This window comes from Equus przewalskii, chromosome 20, assembly GCF_037783145.1.
Source record: "Equus przewalskii isolate Varuska chromosome 20, EquPr2, whole genome shotgun sequence".
Taxonomy (NCBI): Eukaryota; Metazoa; Chordata; class Mammalia; order Perissodactyla; family Equidae; genus Equus; species Equus przewalskii.
In genome coordinates, this window is record NC_091850.1 from 3,102,550 (window position 1) to 3,115,025 (window position 12,476).

A 12,476-nucleotide genomic window follows, 5' to 3' on the forward strand; every position below is an offset into this window, starting at 1 on the left:
GTGCCCCTCGCCACCTCAGAGCACCTGGGTGGGTGCAGTAGATCATTTCAACACTGGAACCTTTGCCAAAAAATGTGTGATGGATGAAAACACCTGTAGGAGGTGACCATGCCCACCTGAGAAATGTTTAGCTGGGCAACAGAAGACCCCAGGGAGGGGACACTGGGGAAGGGGAGTCTTCTGCCGAGACCATCTCCTGTCAGCCTCCCCAAACACCCAGAAATGGCCAGCCAGAGGAGTCACCTCGGGCCAGCAGGTGAGCACTCACAGGGACGAGGAGGAACTTGAGGTTCAGCTTGAGTGGCTCAATTTAGCTATACTTTCCAGATGCAATTACTGCTTTAAACAGCTGAACTTAAAAAAATAACCTTCATAAATAGCTCCAAGGCCCTGAGAAATCACTTAAGGACTAATTAGCCTATCAGCCTGCTCTGAACAGGCTGCACTTCAGAGCCAGTACGCCCCAGGCAGGCATCGGCAGGGAGGGAAATCATTAATTGCTTGCCTGAGCCAGGTGCCTACTTAATCACTTCTCCCCAGAGCCACTGAGGCCCCTCCTGACCTCAGGTCACAATTCATCTGAGAGGGGACACGTTTAATAAACGCTGCTTAATCACGTCTGGGGGGAGTTTTATTTTGCTTTGTTTTTCTCTGCTTCACATTCTTGAGAAGTTCTTTCTAAGAAGGCAGAGGCCTTCAGCAGAAGCCTGTAGGGAGGCACCGTCTGGGGTAGAAGCTTGCTAGGAAGAAGCAGTGCAAGTGGTCTGGGTGGACTGAGGCCTTCTGTCCCAGCATTCTGGTGTTCACACCCTCTACCCCACCAACTCCCAGTGGGCCACCCAGGCAGTGGGGAAGATGGCCTGTCTCCACAGACCCCTTCATCCTGCTCGCAGGCCCCACGGCCTTCGGGACCAGATGAGGCCACCCCAGGGTCCTTGGGATGAGGTCTGCCCCAGGCCCAGGGGTGGGGGACACGCCCAGAGACAGAAGATGGGGAGGCGAGGTTACCGGATGAGCATTCGCTTCAGTAGCTGCTGGTCCCCCTCCGAGTAGCCAGGCCAGTCCTTCTGCACGTCCTTATACACACAGTCCTTCAGTGTGCATGTGCTGTCCTTGGCATTCACGTTGGCCACCTGCAAGACAGAGCCAGCATCACCTTGCAGGAAGCCCGGGAGAGGCAGACGTTCCTGAAAGCATTTGATAGGGGGAGGGGAGAAGAGACACAGAGGCACACAGGGAGACATGGAAGGAGAAAGAGGACAGCACCCCACCCCCCAGGTCCCTTGCACACCAGGGCAGTGACCCTGGGAAAAGCCAGGGTAGCTGGTCCAGACGCACACATCTTACAGGTGCTGGAGGCCAGGTTGGCTCCAAAAAGAGGGGCTACCACTGTATTCCCAAGACCCCATCACAGCCTCCTACTGCTACAGATTGAAGGTTTCTGTCATCCCAAAATTCATGTTACATCCTTTTTTTTTTTTTAAAGATTGGCACCTGGGCTAACAACTGTTGCCAATCTTTTTTTTTTTTTTCTGCTTTATCACCCCAAAGCCCCCCTGTACACAGTTGTATGTCTTAGTTGCAGGTTCTTCTAGTTGTGGGATGTGGGCCACCGCCTCAATGTGGCCTGATGAGCGGTGCCATGTCCGCGCCCAGGATCCGAACCCTGGGCCACCGCAGCAGAGTGCGCGAATTCAACCACTCGGCCACGGAGCCGGACCCTCATGTTACATCTTAAGCCCCAACATGAGTGTATTAGGAGGGGGAGCCTTTGAGAAGGATTAGTCCCCTTATAAAAGAGGCTCCAGAGATTTCCCTCACCCCCTCGCCACACGGTAACACAGCAAAAAGATGCCATCCTATGAACCAGGATTGGACGTCTCACTAGACATCCAATCTGGCGGTGCCTTGATCTTGGACTTCCCAGTCTCCAGGAACTGTGATGAGTAAACACCTGCCATTTATCAGCCACGTAGTCTATGGTATTCCGTCACAGCAGCCCCAACGAACTAAGACGTCCCATCTCAGAGCTGCCGCTCCTACGGCAGTCAGCTGAGGCTGGGGGTGCTGGGTGAAGGGTGCTGTAGGCTGAGCCCACCTTCCCTGTGACCAGCCAGCCCTGTTCCTGTTGGTTAACAAAGGCTGAGCTTGTCTCCAAGACTGTTTGCAAAGATGGATGTAAAAAGCCTCTGCCCTCAGGGTGCTTGAAGGAGCTCAGCTCCCACCCTGAAGCCGGCACCTCCCCGCCTCCCCAAGCACCCTGGTCCAGCACTTGCTTGTGCAGCTGTGTGGCTGGCACAGCAGCCACTGTTTTCACGATCACTGGGTTCTAAGGGGACTCCACGTCACAGCAGCCTCCACAGGGAGCACTTTCTAATGGATGAGTAATACTCCACTGAGTGGCTATGTGGGGATTTACTCGAACGCTTCTCCTTTGTTGGACGCTGTTGCCGATTACAGTTTCTCTGAAGCATAAACAGATGTCACTGCGTGCAGGCTTTTCCATGCTGGCGACAGTTTTCTTCGGCCAGCTTCCCAGAAGTGGGTCAAAGGCTCTGAACATTTTTATGGCTCTTGGTATGTTTTGCTAAAACGCTCTCCAGGAGAGCCACCCACCCATCAACACTCCCACCCACGGAGGACAAGCCTGCGGGTGTCTCTGAGGCCCAGCCAGGCCCAGGGACAGATGTCTGAATGCTTGGCTTTGCACGTTTTCACACAAGGAGGAGAAAAGGTGCCTTGGAGGACTGTGGTTTCATCAGAGTCCCTGGTCACTGGGGGAGGCTAGAAATGACCAGCCTGGGTGAGGCGCAGCCCGAGACCTTCCCCTTCTCCAAGCTATTGGGGTCCTGCCGCCCCCCACAATCACCGGGGAGAACAAGTTGGGTAGTCAACACAGAAGCACGAGGCAGATGGGACTGCCTGGGAGAAATGAAAGCAGGCACAGGGAGGACACTCTGCCTACAGCTGCCAGCTGCACTGTCCCCTAGGAGGCTGCCAAACCCAAGCTGAGCGGAGAAGCCAGAGCCCAGCACAGTGCCTCTCTGGTCCTGGGAAAGGGCTGGGAGCAGCAAGAGCATCTAGTGGGTTAAAAATCAGAGCAGGGAGCCCAGGCAAAACCTGTATCAGTACCCCTGGATCCTCACTCTCCAGGGAACTGAGCCCAGTGTTCCTGCCACATCTGAGACCACTCAGGGGTAAATAAAGGCATAACCACGTGCTTGGTCAGCTCTAAGTTTCACATTCTGTGTCTGAGGGGTTCATGTGTTTCATCTTCATTCTGGGCACAAATAGGGCAAGCAAGGAGGACAGGAGGGAGGGCATCTCTAAGAATGCCACACAGGGGGGCTGAGGGCCCAGCTGGACAGCAGTGCGGGCTGCAGGCACATCCAGGGGTGGGTGCGGGTCCCACCCGTGTCTTCAGTCCTGACTCATGTCTGACAACTCTGTCAAGCTCCCTCAGCCCTGCCTTGGTTTCCCCATGCTGCAGAGGGAGGCTCTGGGCAGTGCCTGGCCCAGGGGAAGTGCCTCCCATGTACCTCCCTCGAATTCCTGAGGACAAGGCTGACACGTGTGACTTTCCAAGGAAATGAGCCCCCCGGGAATGTCGTTCCTGGTTCTGGAGCTTTCTGGATGCTTTAGCAAGCCTCTTTGCCAAAAAAATTTCTGGGCCATGAAGCCACATATCTATCTTCTAATAGGCCCCAAGCCAACTCCTGAGCTCACTGGGAGAAGCGTCGATGCTCGGCCCTCACCAACACAACCTCCACACGGGGGGATGGCAGCCCAAGAGGCCAAATCTGCGTGGAGGCACCTAGTGAGCAGACATGGAAGGCCCCAAGGTCCTAGTGACGTGAGGGGCCAGCGAGCACCTCAGCCCACGGGACACAGGAGTTTCCCTAGGTAGGGGGATGGAGGAGGCACCATCCCACGACCCCAGGCATCTATCTAGGGGTGGGGCTGGGCCCCGGCCCAGATCTACATCCGTGCAGCTCCATCTTTTCTGCTTCCCATTTAGCCCTTGTCCCCACGAGAGGTGCTGCAGTCAGGCCCCAGTCACAGGCGGAAGCCGGTGGGTCCAGATGTGAAGCCCCTTCCCAGAGCTACAGCCAGTGAGCAGCAGGGGTCCACCTGACTGTTGACGCCGAGGCTGAGCTCTCACTAACTCACATATGGGTGCCCTTGGCTTCACTTGATTCTAAAAACCTCGTCTTAGATCCCCATGCTGTGCCTGCGTATTAGCAGATGGAAAGGAGGAAGGTCTTGGGCCCACCCCTGGGCCTCCAGACAGTGAGCACCAGGCTCCCCACCCACTCTTGTCCAGAGCGTCTACAGCAGCCACTTGCAGGCCACTAGACCCCACCCTCAAGCCCTGGGAAAGCACGCACCTGCTGGAGGAGGCCATCCAGTGCATCCTTGTCTGCCTGGGTCAGGCCGTCCTTCTGCAGCCGCAGCAGCAGCTCAGCCTTCCGGTAGGGCCTCAGCGCCAGGAGGTGTAGTACCCGATCACGGAAGGGCCTCTGAGACACCCCACTAACACCACTAACGCTGCTCTTCTTGATGGCACTTGCCGGGTTGATGGGGGTGGCCCGCTTCCTGGAGGGCACGGCATCTGTCGCCCCTGGGGCTGGTTTCCGAAACTGAACCTTCTTGCCTGTAAAACGAGAGCCAGGGCATCAGGGACTTAAGCGGGTGAAAGGGTGGCTGAGGTGTTCCACCACCTGGACAACACCGAGTTCCCAAGTAAGCAGACACATGGACGCCCACAGGCTTGAGACATGGAAAGTGACGGCTAACAGTCCCACGCCCCTGTCAAGCCCAAGGGGAAGATGGTTTGAGCTGCATCCAGCACAGCCTGCTTGATGGGGACCCTGGGTGGCCGAGCATACCACCTGCTGAGCACCCACAGTTCACTAGACACCTGCAGGGCCCCCAGTCTCAGAAGTGGGAGCTGCAGTAAGTAGAAGTGCATTTATAGCCTTAACTGACTTCATCACGGGCAGCCTAAATGCTGGGGACCCAAAATGCCGGACCACTATGGGGAGGAGGCTGACATTAAAAGGGGGGGGGGGGGTTGTTCCTAATAAAAAATAAAATATTTTTTAAAAAAGGGGCTGGCCCCATGGCCCAGTGGTTAAGTTCGCACGCTCTGCTTCGGCGGCCCAGGGTTTCAACAGTTCGAATCCTGGGCGCGGACATGGTACCATTCATCAAGCCATGCTGAAGCGGTATCCTGCATGCCACAACTAGAAGGACCCACAACTAAAAGTACACAACTATGTACCAGGGGGGCTTTGGGAGAAAAAGGAAAAATAAAAAATAAAATCTTTAAAAAACAAAAGGGGGGGAGGATTCCTGAAGTGCCAGAGACAGACGCCTCCAGAGCCTGCACGTCACGGCACCAAGTTGGCCCCAGGGGATCCACTGTGTTCTTTGAGGAAAAGGGAGGTGTGCACGAAGGCAGCAGGGCAGCTTGAGCAGCTGCTCTAGAGACCCTGGGGTGTGAGCAGCTCCCTAGCTGCAGCCGGAGGCACTCCTCAGGCAGAGGTCCCTGTGCTTGGAGCCCTGGGCCGCCCCTTGGTGAGCCCCCAGCACTGCTCTCCAGGGAGGGCACCTCCCCTCAGAGTTGTTAACCCCACCTGGAATGGCGTCCACCACCTGGGAACATGAGCAAAGTCAGCACTCGCCTTGAGTCCTTCAGCCAAAAAGCTCTCTCCATGACAACTTCCTTTTGCTCTTATCCTTGATATCTGATTTCTCAAATTAGCACAGGAAGAAGTGCTTTTAGAATCCTTATAGTCAGACTTCATCCCCAGAGGACCCGGCTGGTAGGCAAGAGGCCTGACAGCCGATATGCATGGCTGCGGCTTCAGAGGCCAGTAGATGAGTGTTTCTAAAAGAACCTAAATTGCTGCAAAAACTCTCATTGTACCCAAAGTAGTACAAGACAAATTTCTGAACAAGTGTTTGGCCGAAGGACCCACACACTGATTATGCGTATGAATATCCACAGTCGCATCTTTAGGTGAGAACAGGAGGGCGAGAAGCATTTTTAGACTCAGGCAGGTGGCTCTCTACCCAGTGGCGGCTCATGGCCCAGGGCCCTGGCCCTGGGCACACACGGCCACATCCATGGGGACCCAGCACTGACTGGCACGACTGATGCCTGCGCTGATGTCTGGGGTTTCATTCAGAGCCAATGCCACTGCTAAGCAAGTGAAATCACATGCTGCTTTGGGGGAGTTTGAAATCCTCCTGCCTTTTCTTTCTTTTTCTTCTTTTTTTGAGGAGGATTAGCCCTGAGCTAACATCTGCAGCCAAGCCTCCTCTTTTTGCTAAGGAAGACTGGCCCTGAACTAACATCTGTGCCCATCACCCTCTACTCTATATGGGGGACACCTGCCTCAGCATGGTTTGACAAGCGGTGCTAGGTCCATGCCTGGGATCCAAACCAGCGAACCCCAGGCCCAGAGTGCGCAAACTTAACTGCTGCACCACCAGGCCAGCCCCATTCCCACCTTTTCTTAAAAAACAAAAAACCCAAAGAGCCATCAAGGTTCTGGTTTGCTGGAAGCCGTTTCACACCCCTCTCAGGCCTGACGCCCTTCTTCCCCGGCGGTGAGTTCTGATGACTCTTAAACTTGTCGGGGTCCAGGAGGCGGGAAGACTGCAGCAGGATGACGGAGCTTTCTAAATAAACAGTACTGTTCCCTCCACTTTTAATGTTTTCAGTGTCTCAACTTCACCAAAATTGTTTCCAAGCACATGCTGAGCTGCCAGAGGCTTCCCGCTGAGCAGAGAATCCACACATTTCCTTCCTGGTTGTCATACAGCAGCAGGCCGCCCGCCATGGGGTGCATCTCGCTGTCTGCACTTTGCCCCTGGCCACATGGGCCTTGCAGAGGAGCCAGCTGGGCAGATGAGGGCAGGGGTGGCAGCCAGAAGACAGACAGACAGCAGCCTTGTCTTCATGGAGCCCATTTGTCCCTGACAGGCAGAGGTCCCCAAGGCAGCACCCTGGGAGAGGGGCCCTCGGATTCAGAATTCCTGGAGTTCTGGGGCCCCTTAGTCCACCTTGGGGCTCGGAAGACAGCAGATACCACAGCCCCCAGCCGACACGGCTGGCGCAGCAGCACCTTTCTTCTTGACCCAACACTGATCCTGCTGGTTCTGCTCAGGAACCACACTTATGTCAACCCATCACTCCTGACTCCAGTCCAGGCCCTGAGTCCCTCTTGCTCCCCCCTGACAGCTGCCTGGCAGGCATGAGCTCCACGGTGGAGCCCCAGGCCCCATCCTCACCCAGGTAGCGGCCTCCGGGCTTGATGACGATGGCGCCACGGCTCCGTGTCTCCTCCTCAGCCTGCGCCATGCTCTGCCGCGCTTTCTGGTAGGAGTCATCAGTGGCACACACCGTGACTTTGTCCTGGATGCTGCCCAGGCAGTCCAGGTGGACATCCCCATGGCTGCAAGACAAGGGCCAGGAGTCGGGATGAACAACTCGGATGCTGGGGACGGTCTCGGGGCCTGTGTCCCCCACCCCCAGCTGGGAAATGGGGCTCAGTGCTGACTGGGGCAACATGGTTTCCACAGGGCATATCCTGCCCGGGAAGAAACAATGGAATGTGGGCCCCTGGGCTGGAGGCAACATGCCAGGACCTGCCCACACCCTGGACACACTGAAAAGGGCAGCGAGGCTCATTGGAGAGAAAGGGTTGCCGGGGCCAAAGGCGGTGTGCAAACGTCTGCACAGAGGGCTGGGGCAGAGGGTCTGCCCATCAGGAGACCTGGGGCAGCCAGGATGGGGCCTCACCTGGACACATACTGCTGGATGCAGTCAAAGCTGCCCTGGGGGCTGTCGCGGCCGATGTTGGAGAGGTAGAAGGAGAAGGTCCGCGCCTCCGTGGGGCAGTCGGGTTGGGGGATGGAGATGTGCTGTGTGGAGAAGGGGACATCACCGGGAGGTGCTACGGAGGGGACCTGGGGACCCTGGCCCATCCCTGCAGCATAACCCTTTGGTGGGAAAGTGTCAGCACTCTCCTTTAAAACACCTGTTTGTTTTCCTGGCAGTGACAGGACCAGCGGCCCGGGTGGCCCCATCCCCTGCCCTCAGCTATACTCAGGGTCCTCAGGTGCTGAGGGGGAGCGGGCCCAAGCCTGCTTTCTAAGCAGCAATGGCATCACAGTCTGAGGAACACAGAGCGCTCAGCACATGCCTGGAGGTAGGTACCCAACCATGATCTGGGCTGTGACTTGGTTTTCCCACCCACCAAATGGGGCACATCTGGCTGGGGACACCCTGGAAGAGGAACTGTGCTCAGCAAGATGCCCTGATCCTCGTTCTGCCTTAGTGATGCCCTCTCCGCCTCCTCCATGCTGCACACAGACTCCGCCTGAGTGTCCGTTCGCCTCACTGGCCGTGAACAAGATAGGCAAAGGCCCGTGGGGCTCTCAGGTGGGCAGCACTCACCCCCAACAAATCGAGACATGGCACGTATGTTTGGACGCTGCCTCTGCAGCCCAGTTAGGCAAAACCACAGGCCCTCCGGGAGAACCGATGGACAGCCTGGCCAGCAGACAGAAAGACAGCACTATTCCCAGCCAAGGTGCCTGGCTCAGTGCAGACAAGACAGCGTCGCACCCAAAGGCCACTGCATTCCAGGCTGACCCTCTGGCTGCTGCCTACGCTGGGTGAAGGTCTGGTGGCTGCTGAGGAAGGCGGGTGGGAGGACCCCACGATCCGGCTGCCAGCCCCTGTGCAGGGCACAGGAAGGGCATCCAGAACCCTCTGTCACCAGGGTAATAAAGTAACCCCTGGGTTTGAGTGCAGGAGCTTGTCACAGCTAGGCAGGGGGCACACGTGATCACTAAGAGGGGCAGCGTGGTGGCAGGGAGAGGCTGCCTCGCCACCTCAGCATGCAGAGTCCCGCTTCCTCTCCAGTGATGTGAGGATACCAACATACCTCCTCAGCACCGGACAGAACACGGCCAAGGCCGAATCCCCCTGTCCCCTGCCCAGCTGTCCCATGTGAGCACAGGCAGCTCAGCCTGTCGGGGCCTTGTCCCTGAGATTGAGGACATAATGGCTTGGGGCTCAGGGGTACTCTGCTGCTTCACCCTGCCCTTCAGGGTAGTATGCGGACCTACAGGGGAAGCAGCAGGCACAAGTCAGCCAAAACACTGGGCAACCCAGCATCTGGAAAATCAAACCCCAGACTGCCTCCGATGGCTCACCTCAGGCAGGAAAACACACACACATATACACATGTATATACACGAACACACATGCACACACACATGTGTGCACACACGCTATCCACAGCCTCTGCTGGAGCTGTGTGGGTGGCCCTGGGCAGCTGAGCCCTGTCCTGCCTACATGCAGCATCTCCTCATCCAGCACTCATAGCCACCCTGTGCTGCCCACTTGTCCCTTCTTGGATGTGACTTTTGATCTCAATTATAAAGCAGCTGGAAACATATCGCCCAGATGTCGAGGCTCAGGCTGTGAGGATCACCTGGGGGTTCACACTCACAGCCGGGTGCACACAGACACAGCTGCCGGAATGCAGCAGGAAGCCCATGCACCACAAAGTGAGCATAATCAAAAGGAGCTTCTCAGGGAACCGAAACCCTGCCATGGGGGCTCTTCCTCCACCCTGTCCTTGATCCTCTCCCTTAACCAATCCCAGCTCTGCGGGGACCCAGCCTCCACAGGCGCATCTTTCCCTATCAGCTCAGTGGGCAGTGCTGCCTCGAGGGCGCTGGTTCCTCGAGGGCACTGGGCTGTCACTCCTGAGAAGAGGGGAGGCAGATCCAGCCTGAGCCCATGGTGCTCATGGACCCTGGGTGTGACCCATCCCAGCCCCTGTATAGCTCTGTCTGAGGCAGACTCGACGCACCTGGGCAGGCAGGCAGGGTGGGTACACCCCAGCTCTAGCCATGAAACTAAACTCTGAAGCCATGTGGCCAGAGCCGTGACAGGCCCTGGCACACACTGGATCAAGATGAGGGGGACAACTGCCTGAGGACACAAGGATGCAGGAAGCCCCTGGGCAGGCGTGCTGGGGCCTGTCTGTAACAGCTCCAGGACGCCCCCTGCAGCCCAGCAGAGAGCTGGTGGTGAGACCAGGGCAGAGCACATGGAGGCACAGTGGGCCTGACACAGTGACCCACCCATGCTGCCAGGACACTGATGGCCCTACCTGAGCCTGCCCAGGCAGCAGCGACCATGCTTGTGGCCAGTGTCCTTCAGGATGGCTGGGGGGTGGGAGGAGACATTTGTAGGAGGGTGCAGGGGGAGAGGTTTGCTCGGAGCCTCGCATGGCAGGTTCTTGCAGCCCCAGTGCCTCTGAAGCTCCATGGCAACTCCACCACTGTGGAATCCCTTGGTTAACGGGCTGTTTCACTGCTGGATAGTGAGGCTGATTAATGGTTACCAGTCTCAGGGAAACCAGCCAGCTGGGTATGAATGGCCCAGGAATGTACTGCTTTCTCTACACCAGCAGAGAGCTTGGCACGTGTTCTGGGATGTGGCCACTTGGCTGGTGCATGTGCCTTCTGGACCGAGTCTCAGCTGCCCCACAGGGGCTGCCAGGTGACCCTCAGCTGGCCAGAGTGCAGCAGGTTTGGGAATGTCTGACATCACCCCTGACACCAGCTTACTACAGGGCAGGGGAGTTTGCTACAAAGCTAAGCCTGTGTCCGTGAGCACAGACGGGCCCAGAGCGGTACACAGGCTCATCCCATCCATCCCGGATGGTCCTGAGTGCTTCTGAGGCCTGAGGCCTGTGAGCGGTTGCAGGTTCCACTGCAGGCAGGTCAGATCCCTGCCAGAGGCCTTTCACCTCCTCCCTCTGAAATCTGTCCCACGTGGGGCCCTCCCCCCTCCCCTAGATCCACAGGGCCTTGCGTGTGGGCGGTGCAGGTGGGAGTGCTGACAGGATACACCAAGTTCCTAGTGGGGGTGGGGGTGAGCCCTGGATATTCCATCAGGGAAAAAGATGAAACAGGTGCACACAGGAACCCAAGCACCAATTGACCAGCCTCTCTGACCAGAGGGGTTTTCAGGGCATGTTTTCCTCATTATTTTCACTTTCCAGGGAACCCTCAGAACAAAATATATTCTGGATAAAGGGAGTTACTACTGTATGGCTGAACATGACTTCCAAGAGCAAAGCAGCCTCTTCCACCCAGTCAGAGGCCTCATTTCCTCAACCCAAACCCAGGGCACTTTCTAAGCACCTACTTCCCTCCAGAAAGCCGTGCTCGCCTCCCAGTGGACACTCAGAAGAGTGAGAGCCCAGCAACCCCACCCGCCTGCACACGGCGTCCCAAGGTCTCTGGCTGCTCAACCTTGGCACATGGATGGCTCTGGACTCCACAACCTCCATTTTAGATGGTTTCCAAATTGTCCCTGTTACAAACAACACAGCAACAAGCACCCTTGTGGCTTAACCTCGTCACACCCCTAATTACTCAGCTCCTAGACGCCCAGACAGACATTGCTCAAAGGCCTGTGACCAGCGCTGCCAAACCTCGTCCTGGAAAGAACTTCGGGCTCACACTGCAGCCCAAGGAAATGCTGAGATCCTGAACAAGGCTGGATGCCAACCCTACTTCTCTTTCATTTTCCATCAACTAAAGAATTGTGGGGTGTGGCTGGCTGGATGGGGATTTCTTTTCCCCTCCAGAGGCTGACGCTTCACCAGCTGTCAGGGGTTAACAACTTAGAAATGACCCCGACAGCACAGGGGCCCAGGCCGGCCAGCTCAGAGTCCAAGAGAGGGCAGAGACACGCCAGAAACAGGTGCACAGGAAAGAAACAGGTGAGCGTCTGCTCTGGCGGACCACGCTCTAGAGGCTGAACACATTATAGGTGGGACCAGGCTCTCTGGGGAACCTGGCAAAAGCTAGAGAATTGCTCCAGGGAACCAGGCAACACCAGGGCCTGGTGCACACCACCAAGGCCTGGCTCTCATGGCGCTCCCAAAATAGGCAGGAGGAGGCGGGGCCAGATCTGACCCCCACCCAGGAGGTGAGTGATGTCCTGATCCTACGCCAGCTGCACTACTCTCACATCTGAGGGGACAGGCACCAGGAGCTGAGTGCACGTTCATGACCCTCAAAGGGGACAATGTCCCCATTTCATGGGTAAGGAGGTAGAGAGAGAACTGTCCAAGGTTCCCAAGCTAAGGAGCCTACGGATGCGGTCTCAATCTTTAGTCCATCAACTTCATGGGCCTCTGGGGAGCGGGTCCCTATCGTCTTACATGGGGCCCTCAACATGGAATCAGCCTGTGCCCCTAATAAGCCTACTCTGCCCCACCCCACCGGCTTCCTGCTCCATCTCCAATGTTGTAAGTGGAGCACATAGAGCAGGGCACCCCCTCAGGAACACAAGGCCAGGCTGTGAGCAGGCCGCAGAGTGACCAAAGTGGGGGCTGCTGTACCTGCCTCCTCCCCGTCACTGGTCTGAG

The 12,476-nt window shown here is 56.9% G+C and overlaps 1 protein-coding gene across 1 annotated transcript in view; it reads right to left on the bottom strand.

Annotated features, from left to right (window-relative positions):
- ELL (elongation factor for RNA polymerase II) overlaps nt 1–12,476 on the bottom strand; it is a 72,203-nt gene that overhangs the window by 13,090 nt on the left and 46,637 nt on the right. Inside the window, exons 3-6 of the mRNA XM_070586618.1 lie at nt 7,814–7,935; nt 7,303–7,466; nt 4,389–4,654; nt 1,009–1,133 (exon numbers count right to left, since the gene is read on the bottom strand). Of these exons, the coding sequence (XP_070442719.1) occupies nt 1,009–1,133; nt 4,389–4,654; nt 7,303–7,466; nt 7,814–7,935 (677 nt within the window). The remainder of the gene's footprint in view (nt 1–1,008; nt 1,134–4,388; nt 4,655–7,302; nt 7,467–7,813; nt 7,936–12,476) is intronic.